Source organism: Penicillium nucicola (genome assembly GCF_028828085.1).
Source record: "Penicillium nucicola strain IBT 29836 chromosome Unknown utg000010l, whole genome shotgun sequence".
Taxonomy (NCBI): domain Eukaryota; kingdom Fungi; phylum Ascomycota; class Eurotiomycetes; order Eurotiales; family Aspergillaceae; genus Penicillium; species Penicillium nucicola.
In genome coordinates, this window is record NW_026643134.1 from 1,496,052 (window position 1) to 1,510,960 (window position 14,909).

General features: G+C 50.2%; 3 protein-coding genes across 3 annotated transcripts; 1 reads left to right on the plus strand and 2 right to left on the minus strand.

Moving 5' to 3' along the window:
- Window positions 1-147: 147 nt before the first annotated feature.
- Window positions 148-4,870, minus strand: N7511_009126 (putative Rho guanyl nucleotide exchange factor; the record flags this gene model as incomplete). The annotated part of the gene is made up of 2 exons (XM_057131503.1): window positions 148-708; window positions 764-4,870. 2 exons carry the CDS (start codon window positions 4,868-4,870, stop codon window positions 148-150), a joined length of 4,668 nt encoding a protein of 1,555 aa, XP_056979491.1.
- A 1,159-nt stretch (window positions 4,871-6,029) lies between these two features.
- Window positions 6,030-11,078, plus strand: N7511_009127 (uncharacterized protein; the record flags this gene model as incomplete). The annotated part of the gene is made up of 6 exons (XM_057131504.1): window positions 6,030-9,223; window positions 9,282-9,627; window positions 9,684-10,069; window positions 10,118-10,224; window positions 10,281-10,663; window positions 10,737-11,078. The coding sequence occupies 6 exons, from the start codon at window positions 6,030-6,032 to the stop codon at window positions 11,076-11,078; spliced, it is 4,758 nt and encodes a 1,585-aa protein (XP_056979492.1).
- Window positions 11,079-11,931: 853 nt separating this feature from the next.
- Window positions 11,932-14,744, minus strand: N7511_009128 (mRNA splicing protein SYF1; the record flags this gene model as incomplete). The annotated part of the gene is made up of 6 exons (XM_057131505.1): window positions 14,594-14,744; window positions 14,420-14,536; window positions 14,304-14,357; window positions 12,240-14,251; window positions 12,020-12,186; window positions 11,932-11,990 (listed from the first exon to the last, which is right to left on the minus strand). Exons 1-6 carry the CDS (start codon window positions 14,681-14,683, stop codon window positions 11,932-11,934), a joined length of 2,499 nt encoding a protein of 832 aa, XP_056979493.1. The 5' UTR covers window positions 14,684-14,744.
- Between the last annotated feature and the right edge of the window lie 165 nt (window positions 14,745-14,909).

Below are 14,909 nucleotides of genomic sequence, written 5' to 3' on the forward strand. Positions count from 1 at the left end.
TTTGTAAGGAAAGGAACTGAAAGGAAGGTTTGTGGAGTATCAAAATACAAGGTGAAAGGAAAGAATAAATATGATAGGGTTTGATAAGTGCATGTGTTGTGGAAAGGAATGAGGGAAAGGAATGGAAAACCTTCGTCATGAACACGGTCATTGATCACTGGCCTTGACCAGAGCAGTAGCGGCTTGCTGGGCACGAAGACCTCCAACTTCTCGTCTCAATCTGAAGTTTTCCTTCTTCACCCGGTTGATCTCATCTAGAGCACTCGCCAGCTGGGATTTCAAGGAGTCCTCGCCGTTTCCTGAGCGGACGTCTTTGGCAATCTTGCTGAGTTCTGTATTGAATCGATCGTAAAGTGCTTCGTTCTCGGCGCTGGCTTCGCGGTAAAGCTCGTCGAGTTTCTTCACGCGTCGCTCGCTGAGGATCAATGACGACTCCAGATCTCTCTCAAGCGCAGATGTGCGACCATTGTACTCTCCGCTTAGCATATCAAATCGGGATTCCAGGGTGCGCATGCGAGCTTCAAGCGCCGCACGGTTATCAATAGAGGCACAGCTGTTTGTACGCTCCATACTGAAATCCAAGTTGAGCTGTGTTGTTGGTGCAAACGAGAAAGATCTGAGCTCGTCGCCAAGTGCTGTGAGCTCATCTTTAAAGCCTGATTGAGAGGATGATTGGTCCTTCTTCTCCTGCTGCACACGATCGCGTAGCTATACCGGTGTTAGTGGAATGGAATTATTAGATAGCGAAAGCCAAAAAACGAACCTTTTGTGGACTCTGCATCCGCGGTTTCGGCTTCTGCGAAGAAGATGAAGACTGTGGCCGTCTACTATCCGAGCCGTTGGTTGAAGGTCGCTCTCGAAGGCCCGGCGTCCGTTGGGGTATACCAGACGCACGAGATCGCCTGTTTTCGTCGGCAGGTGATTCCGAAACACTACCTCGGGACTTGGATGTTCGCTCTGTGTAGGGTGACTTAGGATCAATGTTTTCCTTCCGGCTGGGTGTAGTAGGTCGATTGGGCGACATTCTGCGAATGGGCGATCCTAATCGCACTGGTGACCCAGCTTTTGCCGGTGACTTTCCACGCGCAGGCGATGTTGGAATATAGCTGCTCTGTGGTCTGGGCTGCCTGGTGGGGGTAACAATTTCTCCACGAGAGCGGCTAGAAGGCGTCACCGGGCGAAGTTGCTGAGTGGGAGACACGTTGGATGATTCCGAGGATGCTGTATTTGGTCTGAGGTCTGAAAGTGAGCTGTGGCGCTTCCTGCGAACTCTCGGCACACCATCATCGGAGATTCCTCGGACAGAGGACAAAGACGGGGGCTTTTCATAGCCAGTGCCGGGTCTTGAGATAGTTTCTTCGGATGCAAAACCGTAGGGGCGATCACGGGATGTAGGACGAAGGAATCCCAGCCGAGCGTCCACGTCGGTCGACTTGGAACGGATCAAGGAACCCTTGGGGGTATTGGGCTCGGAACCCGCTGGGCTTTGTTTCTTGCTCAATGTGCGTAGAATCGAAGCAACCTTGCCTTCTCCTTCATTCTTCTCGACCTTTTCACTCTTCTCGCCCTTCTCACTCTTTGAGCTGTCCTTGTGCAAGAAGCCAAATCGTTTACGGAAAGAAGAGGAATTAGAGCCAACGGACCCAGTATTGCCGTGCGAATTTTTCGATTGATTGACCGTCAGGGTTCCTTCCACTGAAGTCCCACCGGGGATAAAGTCTTCGAAGAGATTGTCAAAGTCATCGACCAATCGATCCAAAAGAGAAACGTGGTTGATAGGATCTCCGTCTTCGGTGATTACCTCGGCAAATGCCATAGTCAGAGCCCCACGATCCCCGTCGTTACCTGATGCATCGAGTAGCTCAGCAAGCAAACGAATGATTGCAGCAAGCGCGCGTCTATTTTGGGGGCTCATTTCGGAAAGAAATCTGTGAAACTGGTCGTTAAAGTCGCGTGGGATCATGCTGTCGAATTGGTCCTGGACCCATGTCAAAGACGAGGAGCTCAAAACAGGGCCCATACTTCTTTTCCATGCGTTTGCCAGGAAAGTCTCAAACGCAACAAACAATGTATCGACGGGCACTTCAGCGGCAGCCTGGATTCTGCTTGGGTCTTCCAGCAAAATGTTGTATAGCTCATTGACTGGTGCCCGGTCGGCATTATCTCTAGCACGAAGCATTCGGCCCAGGATATTTCCACTTCTAGATTGCAGAGAAAGAACATAAGCGGCAAAGGTTTGTTCCAGTGAGCTGAACTGGGCATCTAGTCCCCGAGAATCAGAAGAACCAACAACCGAGATTTGATTGGTGCTTTCGTCTTTTTCCTTCTCTTTCTCCTTGTCCTTCTCTTTGCCAGGAATCGAGGAAGGTAATGTGTTTGATCGTGACAATTGGCCTCTTGGTGGAAGCATTTTCGGAAATTCGCCAGTCAAGGTTGCTGAACTGGGTCCTTTCAGTGTTGGAACATTATCACGACTACCTCCCAAGAGATTGGAAATGAGCTTGGTTGGCGACGGTGGACGGAATCCTCGAGAAGATTTGACTTGTGTGACCAAGCAGCTGGCAATATACCGAAGGGTTTCGAAATTGGAATGAATCAGTGGCTCCGTTAATACCGGATTTCGAGGGCTGTGTAATGGCGACAAAAGGTATTGAAGGCGACGTGAGAGAGTGGGAACAAAAGTATCTACCGTGATCAGATCGGTCGATCCAGAGCCAATCACAGTCTCGATGTCCAATCTATACTGGTCGCCATTCGGAGGAGAGATCGATATGACGACCTCCAGATTAGTGCTTTTCAAGATTTGAGCACAGACAGCCCTGGTTGTATCGAACACAACTCGTATTTGAGAAGAGTAATCCTGGCCGAGCGTAGGACTTTGACCATCCTCACACACACAGGCCAGAATCCCGACATTGCTAGCCAAACTAGTGGGGCTCCTTAGCGACCACTTTCCACCTTCTCGTTCGCTTTCCGGAAATCGACCTTCAATCTTCGCTTTTGAAATCTCTTCTATCAAGCGATTGGCTTTTCCTTCATACATGGCTGTCAACTCCAGCGCAAGTAGGTCTGATGGTGTGTTGATATCGGCTGGTTTGGTCTTGGTTGCAAATGGCAAAACAAACAAAATACGACCGCATGTGGATTGCATACATCGAAACTTGTGAAATTCCAACACTTTAACCACCTGAAGTTCGGATTGGGGTAGAGACAAGGAGTTATCACCGGTTGGTGAGGCTGCATTGTCAATGTCAGCCAACAAGGCACGTGCTGTGGCTCTGCTTTCAGCAGGCTTTGCCAGAAGAACAAGGCAGTTCTTATAAAGAAGCATAATCCCTGCACTAGGTCCAGGTGCCTGACTATCCAGGGCGTATGGAGGAGTTATTTCGTTGAAATCGACTGCCGTGATCAAGCGACCTTCGGGGAAAGTTTTGACCGGCCATCCATTCAAAAGCTCTCTCAGACGCTCTAGGCCTTGCGCATGGCTGGAAGGAGAGTCGTTATCCAATGCACAGATATCCTTCACGATGTCTCGCGCTTTCAACAGAGTTCGCACAGCAGGATGTACCAAGGGCAAGCTGCCTGTCATGGTATCGATAAGGAGACTGTACCGGGGAAGTCGTTGAACGGGCTCCATCAGTAAAGAACGCAATCTTTGCTCCCCGGTTTCATATACTCTCCTTGAAAAGCTTGAATTCTTGTCCTTCATGAAAGAATTCAAAATCTGAGTGAAACCGGTGTGCGCGCGCATGTACTCTTTGTATGGATCGGAAAATCGGGGAAGCCATTCGAGTAGAGCCTTGGCAAATGCCACAGCTCCAAGGGCATCTCTGGTCTCCCTTGATCGTCCTCGTGTTGGAGGAAGCTCCGTGTCCTGGCCAATATCTGTAATGGCTTCTTTCTCTGTTTCATCGAGTACTTGTCGAATAACATCAAGGAAGCCAAGGTTCACATTCAAAATTTCGTTCAGGCATGGTGGGAACAATTCCGCCAAAGCTTCTTCAGAAGGACTGGTGCTTGATGGGCGTCTCTCATGAGCCTTTTGCCGGAATTCATCCGCAACTTCATGAACAAGAGAATACAGCTTGGCAACGTATCGTTCCTCGGTATCAACAAGTTCACACATAGTCAGACGTAGAGCTTCTTTCTGACTTCTGGCAAAGGTCCGCGATTTGCTGACATTGGTGGGTTGAGAGGGCGCTCGCTTCAATCGAGATGTTGGCAAGAACATCGGATCCCCCAATGCCTCAATGAGTGGTGTGTATGGTCCGTACTGTGGGTCCTGGGTAGCATCCATATCAGATCCCGCGCTCTCGCGTCGCTTGGATGGCTGTATAGAATCTGCAGGAAGCACAACATCGATATCGATCCATGGAACTTTACGTTCTTGATATGCGCTGCGAATATCTCGAATGATCTCCAACGGGTCATCCACTCTGACCATCCGGTTGGCCAAATCTGCGGCGTGCATCTCGTCAAACATCTTTGGGGGCCTTACAGTCCGTCCCGCACGAGCCACTCCGGTCAGTCGATTTTTGACGGGCTCCGACAGCTCGGCAAAGTATCTCAACATGCTGACAGCCAATCCACGACACACTTCGTCACCTTGTTTGTCGCGGGGTAGGTGTTTCACCGCCGCATATACGGGAGCAGCAGGGGAGACTGTAATTCTCGGGTAACTCTGAAAGCCGGCTGGGGTGAAGATATGGGCTTGAATGCGCGAGCTGCTGACAGTCGCATTGGCGGTCGAGACGGCACCGTATAACACGAGTATGGACGATAAACATGAGTCGACGACATGATAAAGGCTAAGTTGTTCGAGAGGCAAATCTGCAAAGGTAGGACTCGAGGGAGGTGCGATCGTCGCCATGGTGAGAGATTCACGTGTGAACGTGCAAGTGCAAGCTGAGAAGGCGCTATGCGCGATAAACAAATGGAATGCGCCGATGGGCGTAGCAGGCGCGACGTAACGAGTAACGAATAACGAGTAGCGAGTAGCGAGTAGCGATAGAAAGGCAGTACAGTGGCGTCAAGGTGTTAACGAGAGGATTTGTTTTCGGGCCAAGGGAGTGACAGTTCGCGATATAGGATTATCCTATGATTGATGCGCTCGTGATCGCGCTCCCCTCCATGGAAGCTGAGGGATAGGGAAGTCACCAGTCAATTCATGAGAACTGACAGGTCAAGCAAGGAAAGAAAAGGGAAGGTGGGAGGCCAAACAGAGATAGTGAGATTGAGGGGAGTTTGTTTTGGCGGGGAGAGAAGCGGTGGGTTGATATCACGATAGCCCGATTGCGGGTATTAGCGCCCTGCTAAGAGAATGTGGTGGAGCTGAGATTTTCTAGATTTCCTTTTGGGCTTGGGCTTCATCGTTGTTTTTATTGTTGCTGTTGTTGTTACTGTCCGGCCAACGCTGGCAGTGTTATCCCCAACCGCCGCAAGGAGTGTGACCAGTCACATCTCGAGCACATGGGTTTCATCACTTGCACTCTTATTTGCTTCTTTCGTTTCCGATACACGAGCTTAATTCTTGCACGTTCCATAGAAGGAGGATGTTCTAGGTCATACACACACAATGCAATTATACCTTGGACAGGTTGGATAGAGCGATTTGAAACATAATCTCCGATTTCAAATTGATCTTTGTTTACTCGGAAAATATATCGATCCAGAGGCAGAAGATACACGGCGATCTGAATCGTGCACCGTACAACAAGAGAACATCTTGCAAAAAGTCTACTAGACACAGCCTCAGATAAGGAGGCTCAATCGGCCCAACTATAGAACTCCCGTTATCGTGTCGTGTCAACAAGGTGAATCCCATCCATGGATGCAGGCCAATACCGGAGAATACCAGGTTACCCTCAGTGGGACCATGCTTGGCCAATGAAAATGCTAGAATGCATACAGTATAGTATGTACGGTAACTTGCCCCTGGTGTAGGCGGTGAGCAGGCGGGGAAGACGCTAACCTCGAACAGGCAAGCAGCAGTATGATGAGAGACCAGCTGTTTTGTTCCGACCTCCAACATGGTGTCCCCATCTCTTGTGATGCAAGATCCCACCATGGATTCGAACCTTTCCATTGCCATCGACCCGGTGGCTTTGGTGACCACTGAATGTATCACCGTCACCTCGTCCATGCGCAAGCATGCCCGCTGGGCTCACTCCTCCGTCTCCGCCATCTTGGGCGGTAATGGAGCCTCTCGAGTCTATGAACGGGATACCTCTGCTCCCCCGAGCCCTCGCAGAAGCACCCAATCGGCCCCCAATGATGACGATCATGCGTTGGCCAATCGGTGGGGCCTTCGAGGCAAGAAAGGGAAGAGCATGCAGGATAACCCGTTAATATCAGCATTCACCCGGTTACGGAGCGATCTGAAAGGATGCAAAGATATCCGAACCTTTGATACCCCGGCGCTCCTTCATCCATTCTTACAAGTTGTCCGCTCCTCTTCGACCTCCGCCGCAATTACCTCCCTCGCCTTGGTCGCCATCACCAAGTTCTTCTCCTACAACATTATCAATCCAGACTCCCCTCGACTCTCCATGGCGATGCAACTACTGTCCGCCGCGATTACACACTGTCGATTTGAAGCGAGCGACTCCTCAGCGGACGAGATTGTCCTCTTGCGGATCCTCAAGTTGATGGAAGGCGTGCTTTCCCGACCTGAGGGCGAGCTTTTGGGCGACGAAAGTGTCTGTGAGATGATGGAGACCGGATTGAGTATGTGCTGTCAAGGTCGTTTGTCAGAGGTGCTTCGGAGATCTGCTGAAATGGCAATGGTGAAAATGTGCCAAGTGATCTTCATGCGGCTGTCGCATCTTGATCAAGGTATGCCCGCAGGACCGGACCCATTTGCGGGCGAAGACACCAAAACGGACCCACTATCTCGCCTCAAGATGGACCCATCTGTCAATGGGGATACTGTCACATCCCAGCACCTATCCGCCATCAGCGCAGACACAGCGGCAGTCGACAGACCCAGCACAAGTCGCGAAGGATCGCCAGAGCAGGGAAGCAACAACGGGGCTGCGGCTGCACCACCAAGCCCGCATGATGATCCCGAAGTCGAAGTTCAACCGTACTCCCTGCCTTCAATAAGAGAACTGTTCCGTGTGCTGATTGATCTGTTGGATCCCCACAACCGGCAACACACTGATGCAATGAGAGTGATGGCGCTTCGAATTATTGATGTTGCCTTGGAGGTAGCCGGGCCCTCAATTGCTCGGCACCCCAGTCTGGCCGTTTTGGCCAGAGATGATCTGTGTCGATACCTCTTCCAATTGGTCAGGTCTGAACAGATCGCCATTCTCACAAGTTCCTTGCGCGTTGCTGGTACATTGCTGTCTACCTGCAGACCCGTATTGAAACTACAGCAAGAGCTTTACATTTCATACCTTGTGGCATGTCTTCACCCTCGTGTGGAGATCCCTCGCGAACCTGGGATTGACCCCTCCCTGTATGAAGGTATTCCGCAATCACCAAAACTCGTCAAGCAACCGGCATCACAGGCGAACAGTGGCAGATCTACACCCGTTCCCGTCAGGGACCGACAAAAGCTGGGACTGGAAGGTGGCTCCAGAAGGCCTGAAGCCCGAGAAGCCATGGTAGAAAGTATTGGCGTTTTGTCTCGGATACCTAGCTTCATGGTTGAATTGTTTGTCAACTACGACTGCGAAGTGGACCGAGCCGATTTGTGCGAGGACATGATCGGATTACTTTCTCGGAATGCTTTCCCAGACTCTGCAACTTGGAGCACCACAAACGTACCTCCGCTGTGCCTGGATGCTCTCTTGGGCTATGTGCAGTTCATTCACGACCGATTAGATGAAGAACCAGTCCAAGGGGACTACCCACCGAAAGAGCGCCTGAAGAGTCAACGCCAGACCAAGAAGGTCATTATCAAGGGCGCCCAAATTTTCAATGAAGAACCCAAGAAGGGAATTGCCTTCCTTGCCAGTCATGGTGTTATCAAGGACCCCAAGAACCCAATATTGGTCGCGCGCTTCCTGAAGGGAACCTCACGGTTGTCCAAGAAGGTCCTCGGAGAGTACATCTCCAAGCGTGACAACGAGGAGATTTTGGGTGCTTTCGTGGATCTTCTTGACTTTGCGGGACGCAATGCGGTAGAGGCACTTCGGGAGCTTCTCAGTTCGTTCCGTCTTCCCGGCGAGTCGCCACTTATCGAACGAATCGTCACGATTTTTGCAGAGCACTACATGGAAAAAGTGAAACCCGATGGTATTGCCGATAAGGATGCACTTTACATCTTGACCTACGCCATCATCATGCTGAACACAGATCTCTACAACCCTAATGTCAAGTCACAAAACCGCATGACCTTCACCAGTTTCGCCAGGAACCTACGAGGTGTTAACGGCGGTGGAGATTTTACAGAGGAATTCTTACAGGAGATCTATGATTCCATCAAGAATAACGAGATTATCCTGCCCGACGAGCACGAAAACAAGCATGCGTTTGATTATGCTTGGAAGGAATTGTTGCTGAAATCATCATCTACCGGCGAGACGATAACTGGCGAGACCAACGTGTTCGACGCCGAAATGTTCGAAGCTACGTGGAAACCAGTGATTGCGACTCTTTCATATGTGTTCATGTCTGCCTCGGACGATGCCGTGTATTCACGCGTTGTCAATGGGTTCGATCAGTGTGCCCAGATCGCTGCTCGATATGGTCTCACTGAGGCCTTCGACCGCATTGTGTTCTCACTCGCATCGATCAGCACTCTGGCAACTGCTAAGCCTCCAAGCACAGCCCTCAACACCGAGGTCCAGGTAGGCCAAAAGAGTGTGATGGTCAGCGAGCTTGCCGTCAAGTTTGGCAGGGATTTCAGAGCTCAATTGGCAACAGTGGTACTTTTCCGAGTCCTGTCGGGCAACGAGGTTGCTGTCAAAGAAGGATGGGAACAAGTTATTCGCATCTTGAGCAATTTGTTTATCAACTCACTCACCCCGCCCTTCGATGCTGAACTCACATCCGAACTTGACATTTCACCAATCCCCTTGCAGCCTCCATCACAGGTGGTTGACCGGGATGGACGCAGCCACGATTCGGGACTTCTCTCGGCATTCACATCTTATCTTTCAAGCTATGCAGCAGATGACCCTCCAGAGCCTTCAGACGAAGAACTTGACAACACGCTGTGCACTGTGGATTGTGTGACGGCGTGCTCGATACCCGAAATTCTCTCGAATCTCAAGTGAGTAGAACCGGTTTTGCTACTAATAATGTGTTCATTATACTAACCGAGCTTGAAGATCTCTCCCTCTTTCTTCATTGGAGGTACTTATGGAGGCTTTGCTATCTCAGCTACCAGAGGAAAATGCACCGGCAGTTATTGTCGTGAAGCCGGAACGCCCATCGCCTACATCAAGAATGTTAAGCAACAGAGCGGACCCTAACTCGCCTAAATATGACCCCTCGATGATCTTTGCCTTGGAGTTAGCCACCGTGCTCGCTCTTCGTGATGACAAGACTCTGGAGGTTCTTGGTGAAAACCTAGCCACGACCCTCCAAACACTGGTGCGCGATGCAAAGAACCTTCACCCACTAACGGTGTCCCGCGTTGTTTCTTATCTTCTCAACCTTCTGCGACTGAGCCATGTAAGTACTGCCTAGAAATTGTCAGCTCGGTCTTTTTCTGACTGACCATTGTCCAGGATCAACATTTCATGCGAGTCCCTGTCGTGCTTCATGCCATCTCTGGATTCGACCAGGATATCCTCGAGACTGTTGCGACTCCAACCGTGAAGGGTCTAACAAGGTGTATTAGCCACACCGGTCTCCTCCGAAATGAAATCACAATCTCCCCCGACTTCTGGTCAATCCTGCAACGCCTCCACCAGCATGAGGCGGTCGCCCCTCTCGTTTTTGATCTTCTCCAAAGCATTATTGAGTCAATGCCTGACATTGTCACTGCTGACAACTACGAGTTCGTAGTCAGCCTGGCAAACGACTTTGTCAGTGCTGGCCGTGTGGGATCCATCGAGGAGCGACACAGAGATGCCCAAGCACGCCGCAACAAGGGCACGAAATCCAAGTCAAGGTATGTCATAGCTTCATGCTCTATCGTTTCTTATGCTTACTTGCGCAGTGAAAACCAAGTTGTTACCCGGGGTGTTAGGGCAATCGGCCTGATCTACCACTTGACCGGCCGGGTACCAGCCCTGATCAAGCAATCCCATCTCGAGGAAACGGAAGGTAAATATGAGCTTCTGGGACGTGCTTGGAATGAACTAACATGAAAAAAATAATAGCTTGGGCTGCCTACTGGTCTCCCATTTTCCAGTCACTAACCAGCCAATGTATCAACCCATGTCGCGATATCCGTCACCATGCTATCTCCACGCTACAGAGGTCTCTTCTATCAGCCGAGCTGATTTCGAGCGATGACAATGAGTGGGCTGGTATCTTCGATGAAGTTTTGTTCCCGTTGGTGTTGCTTCTCCTGAAGCCAGAGGTCTACCACTCTGATCCCGTCGGCATGAGTGAGACCCGATTCCAGGCTGCAACTCTAGTCTGCAAGATCTTCCTACGCTTCCTTGATCAACTTCCCAACAGGACAGGCATGCTTCCTCTCTGGCTCAAGATTCTGGACATCCTCGATCGCATGATGAACAGTGGTCAAGGCGATAGTCTAGTAAGTCTACTTGTATCCTATGTTCCTCTTATTTCTTCACGGCTGATCTAACATGTTTTATTCAACTTCACAGGAAGAAGCAGTTCCCGAAAGCTTGAAAAATATCCTCCTTGTCATGGCCGATGGAGGCTACCTAGTCTCGCCATCGCAAGACCCAAGCAAGGAGGAAATCTGGGTGGAGACCCGTAAGCGCCTAGGCCGCTTCCTGCCAGACCTTTTCGTTGAGGTGTTCCCTGAAGCTTCGTTGGAAGCTGAAAAGTCTCGACCGGGCTCTGTCGTCGCTTCTCCAGTCCAGCCAAAAGAGACAGAAAAGAAATCCGAGGATACACCCCCTCAAGAAACGGGAGAAGAAAAGGATACTGCTCCCGCAGAGGACCAGGCTGCTTCCGAGGAAATTCAGGGGAATACTCCATGATCGGCATGCCATTCAGTCTTCATGCCGAATTCCACGGCCCTCTTCTTCGGTCATAATGTTTGTCTTCTCTTCTCGGTTGTCTTTGCATTTACATCTAGAATAGCGTTGGGTTCTACGCTGTACTGTGCCTTTTCCATTACCTAGTCTCATTTCCTTACCTTATCTCCCATGTAAATATAGCTTCAATTTGATCATGGCGTTGTGTTCCAAAAGACAACCTATCACTCACATCACTGATGAATTCACTACCATGTAGGCATCCTCCCTCAACTTGATCGAAGTAAGACTAGAAGGTAACTTGAACCCGTGACCCGAGGTTCTGCTTAGTTCCAACATACGTACACACGATTACTAGGTCGCAACCAGAAAGGATATCCCTCCAAGCGATCGGTAATGCTGAATAGAAGCTCCTCGTACATTGGCCGATGGCAGACAAGAGGTGATACAAAAAGTATCAATCCATCGAGCAACTAATACACACGTACACATACAGCTAAAACAGAGCGCCACATCAAATCAGGTATCCCAAGAAAAATAGAAGGCAGGCAAATAGCAATGTGAACGCGGCGAAAGCCTTTCGTTCAAGTTCATAAACAGAAAGAGGAGGAAAAAAAATCATGATTTGGAATGCAGTGGGTTGGTTGGACCAGGGAAAAGCGAAATGACAAATAAGACATTCCATCGCAAATGATACTTGTACTAGAAGTGAAGTAGGATAGCAGGAGTATACATGTCGACAGATGAAACACAAAAAGATGTTAGATCAAGGAGCGAAAGATGAATATGATGAAGAGAAGTGATAACAGTTTGCTTTCCCGTGAGAAAGATGGATTGTATAAAGCCTTTTACTTCTCTATTCCTCGTCCATGTCGAGATCGATGGCGTCGGGGTTGGCCGTGGCCGCAGCAGGTGCTTTGTCGGCCGGAGGAGGGGGCGGTTACCACCCTCCGGACCGCTGCTGGCGGCAACGAAGCCGACAGGGGCACGAGCTTGGCGTTCCAGCTCGGCCATAGCATCTGCGCGATCTTGGCTTTCTTCGCCCTGTTCGCCGTCTTGCGGCTGTTGGCTTCTGGCAATTGCTTGGGACGCAATAAAGTTGACATCAGTACTGCGGGGGTGGTTAGCAAAGAATGCAATCGTACATATGGAATGAATACATACTTGTATTGAGCCTGAACACTTCTCTTGATGCGAAGCATCTCCTTGAAAGTATCCTCGTTTCCGTGCTGAACTTCAAAGGCCTCCCACTTCTGCCAGAAGGGAGCGTTTGTCCGGGGGTCGCAGAATTGGGATGCATGGCCATAAATAGCGCGGGCACGGTCGATCTCGCCAAGTCGTCGCTCCATCTCAGCAAACTTGAGACACATTTCCTTTGCCTCCTGGTCAGGCAAAGCGGCAATGGCGCGCTCGTAGATAGGTCGTGCGGATGTGAGACCAAAGTTTGAGGCCGACTTTGTGATGTAGAATTCGAACATCTCGAACTGATCCTCGTCGGAGACTGCCCGAGTTGCGCGCTCGTAGATGCGCATGGCGTGTCTGGCAAGACCACGCTCTTCTTCCAAGTTTCCGTACATCAGGTAAAGAGACTTGGCGAACTTTGGTGGGCAGTCTTCCAAAGCTTGTTCGAATAAATCTCGGAGGCGCTCGATTCCAATGTTGCGGTCCACAGCCTTGGTCAAGTACATGTTCCACAGCTCAAAGGCAACTGGATACATGAAAAGGTCCAATCCACGCTCGTATACCTTGAAGGAGTCCTCGAAGTACTTGTTTTCCTCCAGAAGGTTGGCATAGTTGACGACTGTTTGGGGTGTCGCGATGCGAAGCTCAAAGATCCGCTCGTAGACCTTTTTGGTTTCATCCAAGGAGGAAACACTCTCAACAAGATCGACATAGAAACTCCAGAGTTTCCAACTCTTGTGGATTCTTTGCTGTGGAGACAAGTTCTCGTCAAAGTAGTCCACTGTAGACTTTTTGGGTGCCTGCGTCGCCTTTGCCATGATGCTAACTGCCTTGTCGAAGTTCTCGGCGCGGAGCTCCATTTCAGCCCATTCGCACCAAGTCTCGGCCAGCTCGGCCACAGACTTGAAAGGAACCTTAACAGCCTTGTCGAAAATAACTCTTGCGGTTTCCAAGTCTCCGCCATTCTCATAAAGCTTAGCGTAATTAACCCAAAGCTCAGAGAACTTTCCATGAGCTTTCTTGGGACTAATAGCTGCAATAGCATTTGTGTAGGTCTGAACGGCTTCTTCCTTGTTATCGCCCCAAAGTGCCACTCTCTTCTCCCATTCAATGACGTTATGAGGGTTCTGTCGTAAGAGCACATCATTCACCAGGAACGGTCTGCGATCCATCAATTGCTCGAAACGCATCATGCGGAGGTCGAGATCAAAGTCGGCATCTTCGTCGAGTTTACCCTTTTCAGACCGAACAGCAGCACTTTCCATCAAGTTGCCGATGATAGACTCTTCAAATTCCACGTAAGAGTCAAAAATAAGAGTGAAATCACGGACTGTCATGACGGTTGTGATTCCCTCCTCGAAGACATCCCGTGCCTTTTCGAAATTGCCCTTGGTGATCCAATATGTGGCAAGACCGGCCCAAAGCTTGCCTCTCTGGTCTGCAAAGCGTTCAACGCCACTCCGAAGAATGGCATCGACATCAATTCCGACCTGCGGGCCAGTTTCAATCTTCTTGGCTTTGGAAACAAGCAAGTCGACCATCTCTGTCCATAGCTGGAATGGACTCTTGCCATTCTTGGACTGGAATCGCGGGTTGTCGAGGATCTCCATGAACTTTTTCACGGCTTCCGTGTATTCGCCCATTTCGACGAGCAGTTCAATGTATTCTTCGGCATTCTCTGGGTGGATTTGCATGTACCGCGCAAAGATTTTGACTGCAGTTTGGCCAGAAGCCGATCGAGCAAAGCCCTTGTAGAGCCTCCAAATTCGGTTGTGCTGGGTGACTGGCAGAGCGCGCAGCGAGCGGTCGAAGGTTCGCCTAGTCTGGGTGACGAGAGGTTGTTGAAGTAGGAATGAGAGGTACATTTCCCAGATGCGCGGCATCTTGTTGAGCAGGATCAAAGCTCTTTCGAAGAGGGCATTGACCTTCTGGTATTCGGCTCGGTATACCGTAGGGTTGCGCCCCTTCAAGTGCTTCGTGCGGAACTCCAGATACTATCAAAGTCAATAATTCGTGCCCAAAAAGTGTGAGTAATATCGGGCTCACCATTTTCCAGAGCTTGTATGAGCGCGGTAATTGCTTGCAAGCACGCTCCATGACCTGAGAAAGCATTTTTATTAGTATGGACTATCGTAGGATGATCGTGGGAAGTGGTGACGTACAAATGCTTGCTCATAAAGCGTGCCATTTTGCTGCTTGAATTCGATGTAGGCGAGCCATGGCTTGACGCTGCCGGCGTCGCGAAGCAAATCTTGTTCGTAAACGATATCTTGGTCGGTCTGCTCAAGAAATGTGGGTCAGCCTCAAGTTTAAAAAGTCCAATGGGTCAGAATTACAATCAAATAGAGGTCTGGTCGGGCCGCAGACGGTCGGTCCATTTCTGCGTGCTGCCGGTGCGATCTCGGGGGCAAGAGAGTCCCTGGCATTGCGCCACTCAGTTGAGCGGGATCCAATTACACGGTCAACGTGTCAGCATGGAGGTAGGGCACATAAAGAGGAGGCTGTTTGCTTTGCGCGTCTGGGTAGAAAACCGTTGACGGATGTAGTCGTATGCTGGTCACGTGGGTGTCTGTATCAGGCGGGCGGTGGAGCTCTTTATCGGCGTCATATCAAGGTGGCCGCATTACGCCAGCTGAACAACAAAGGTCTCTA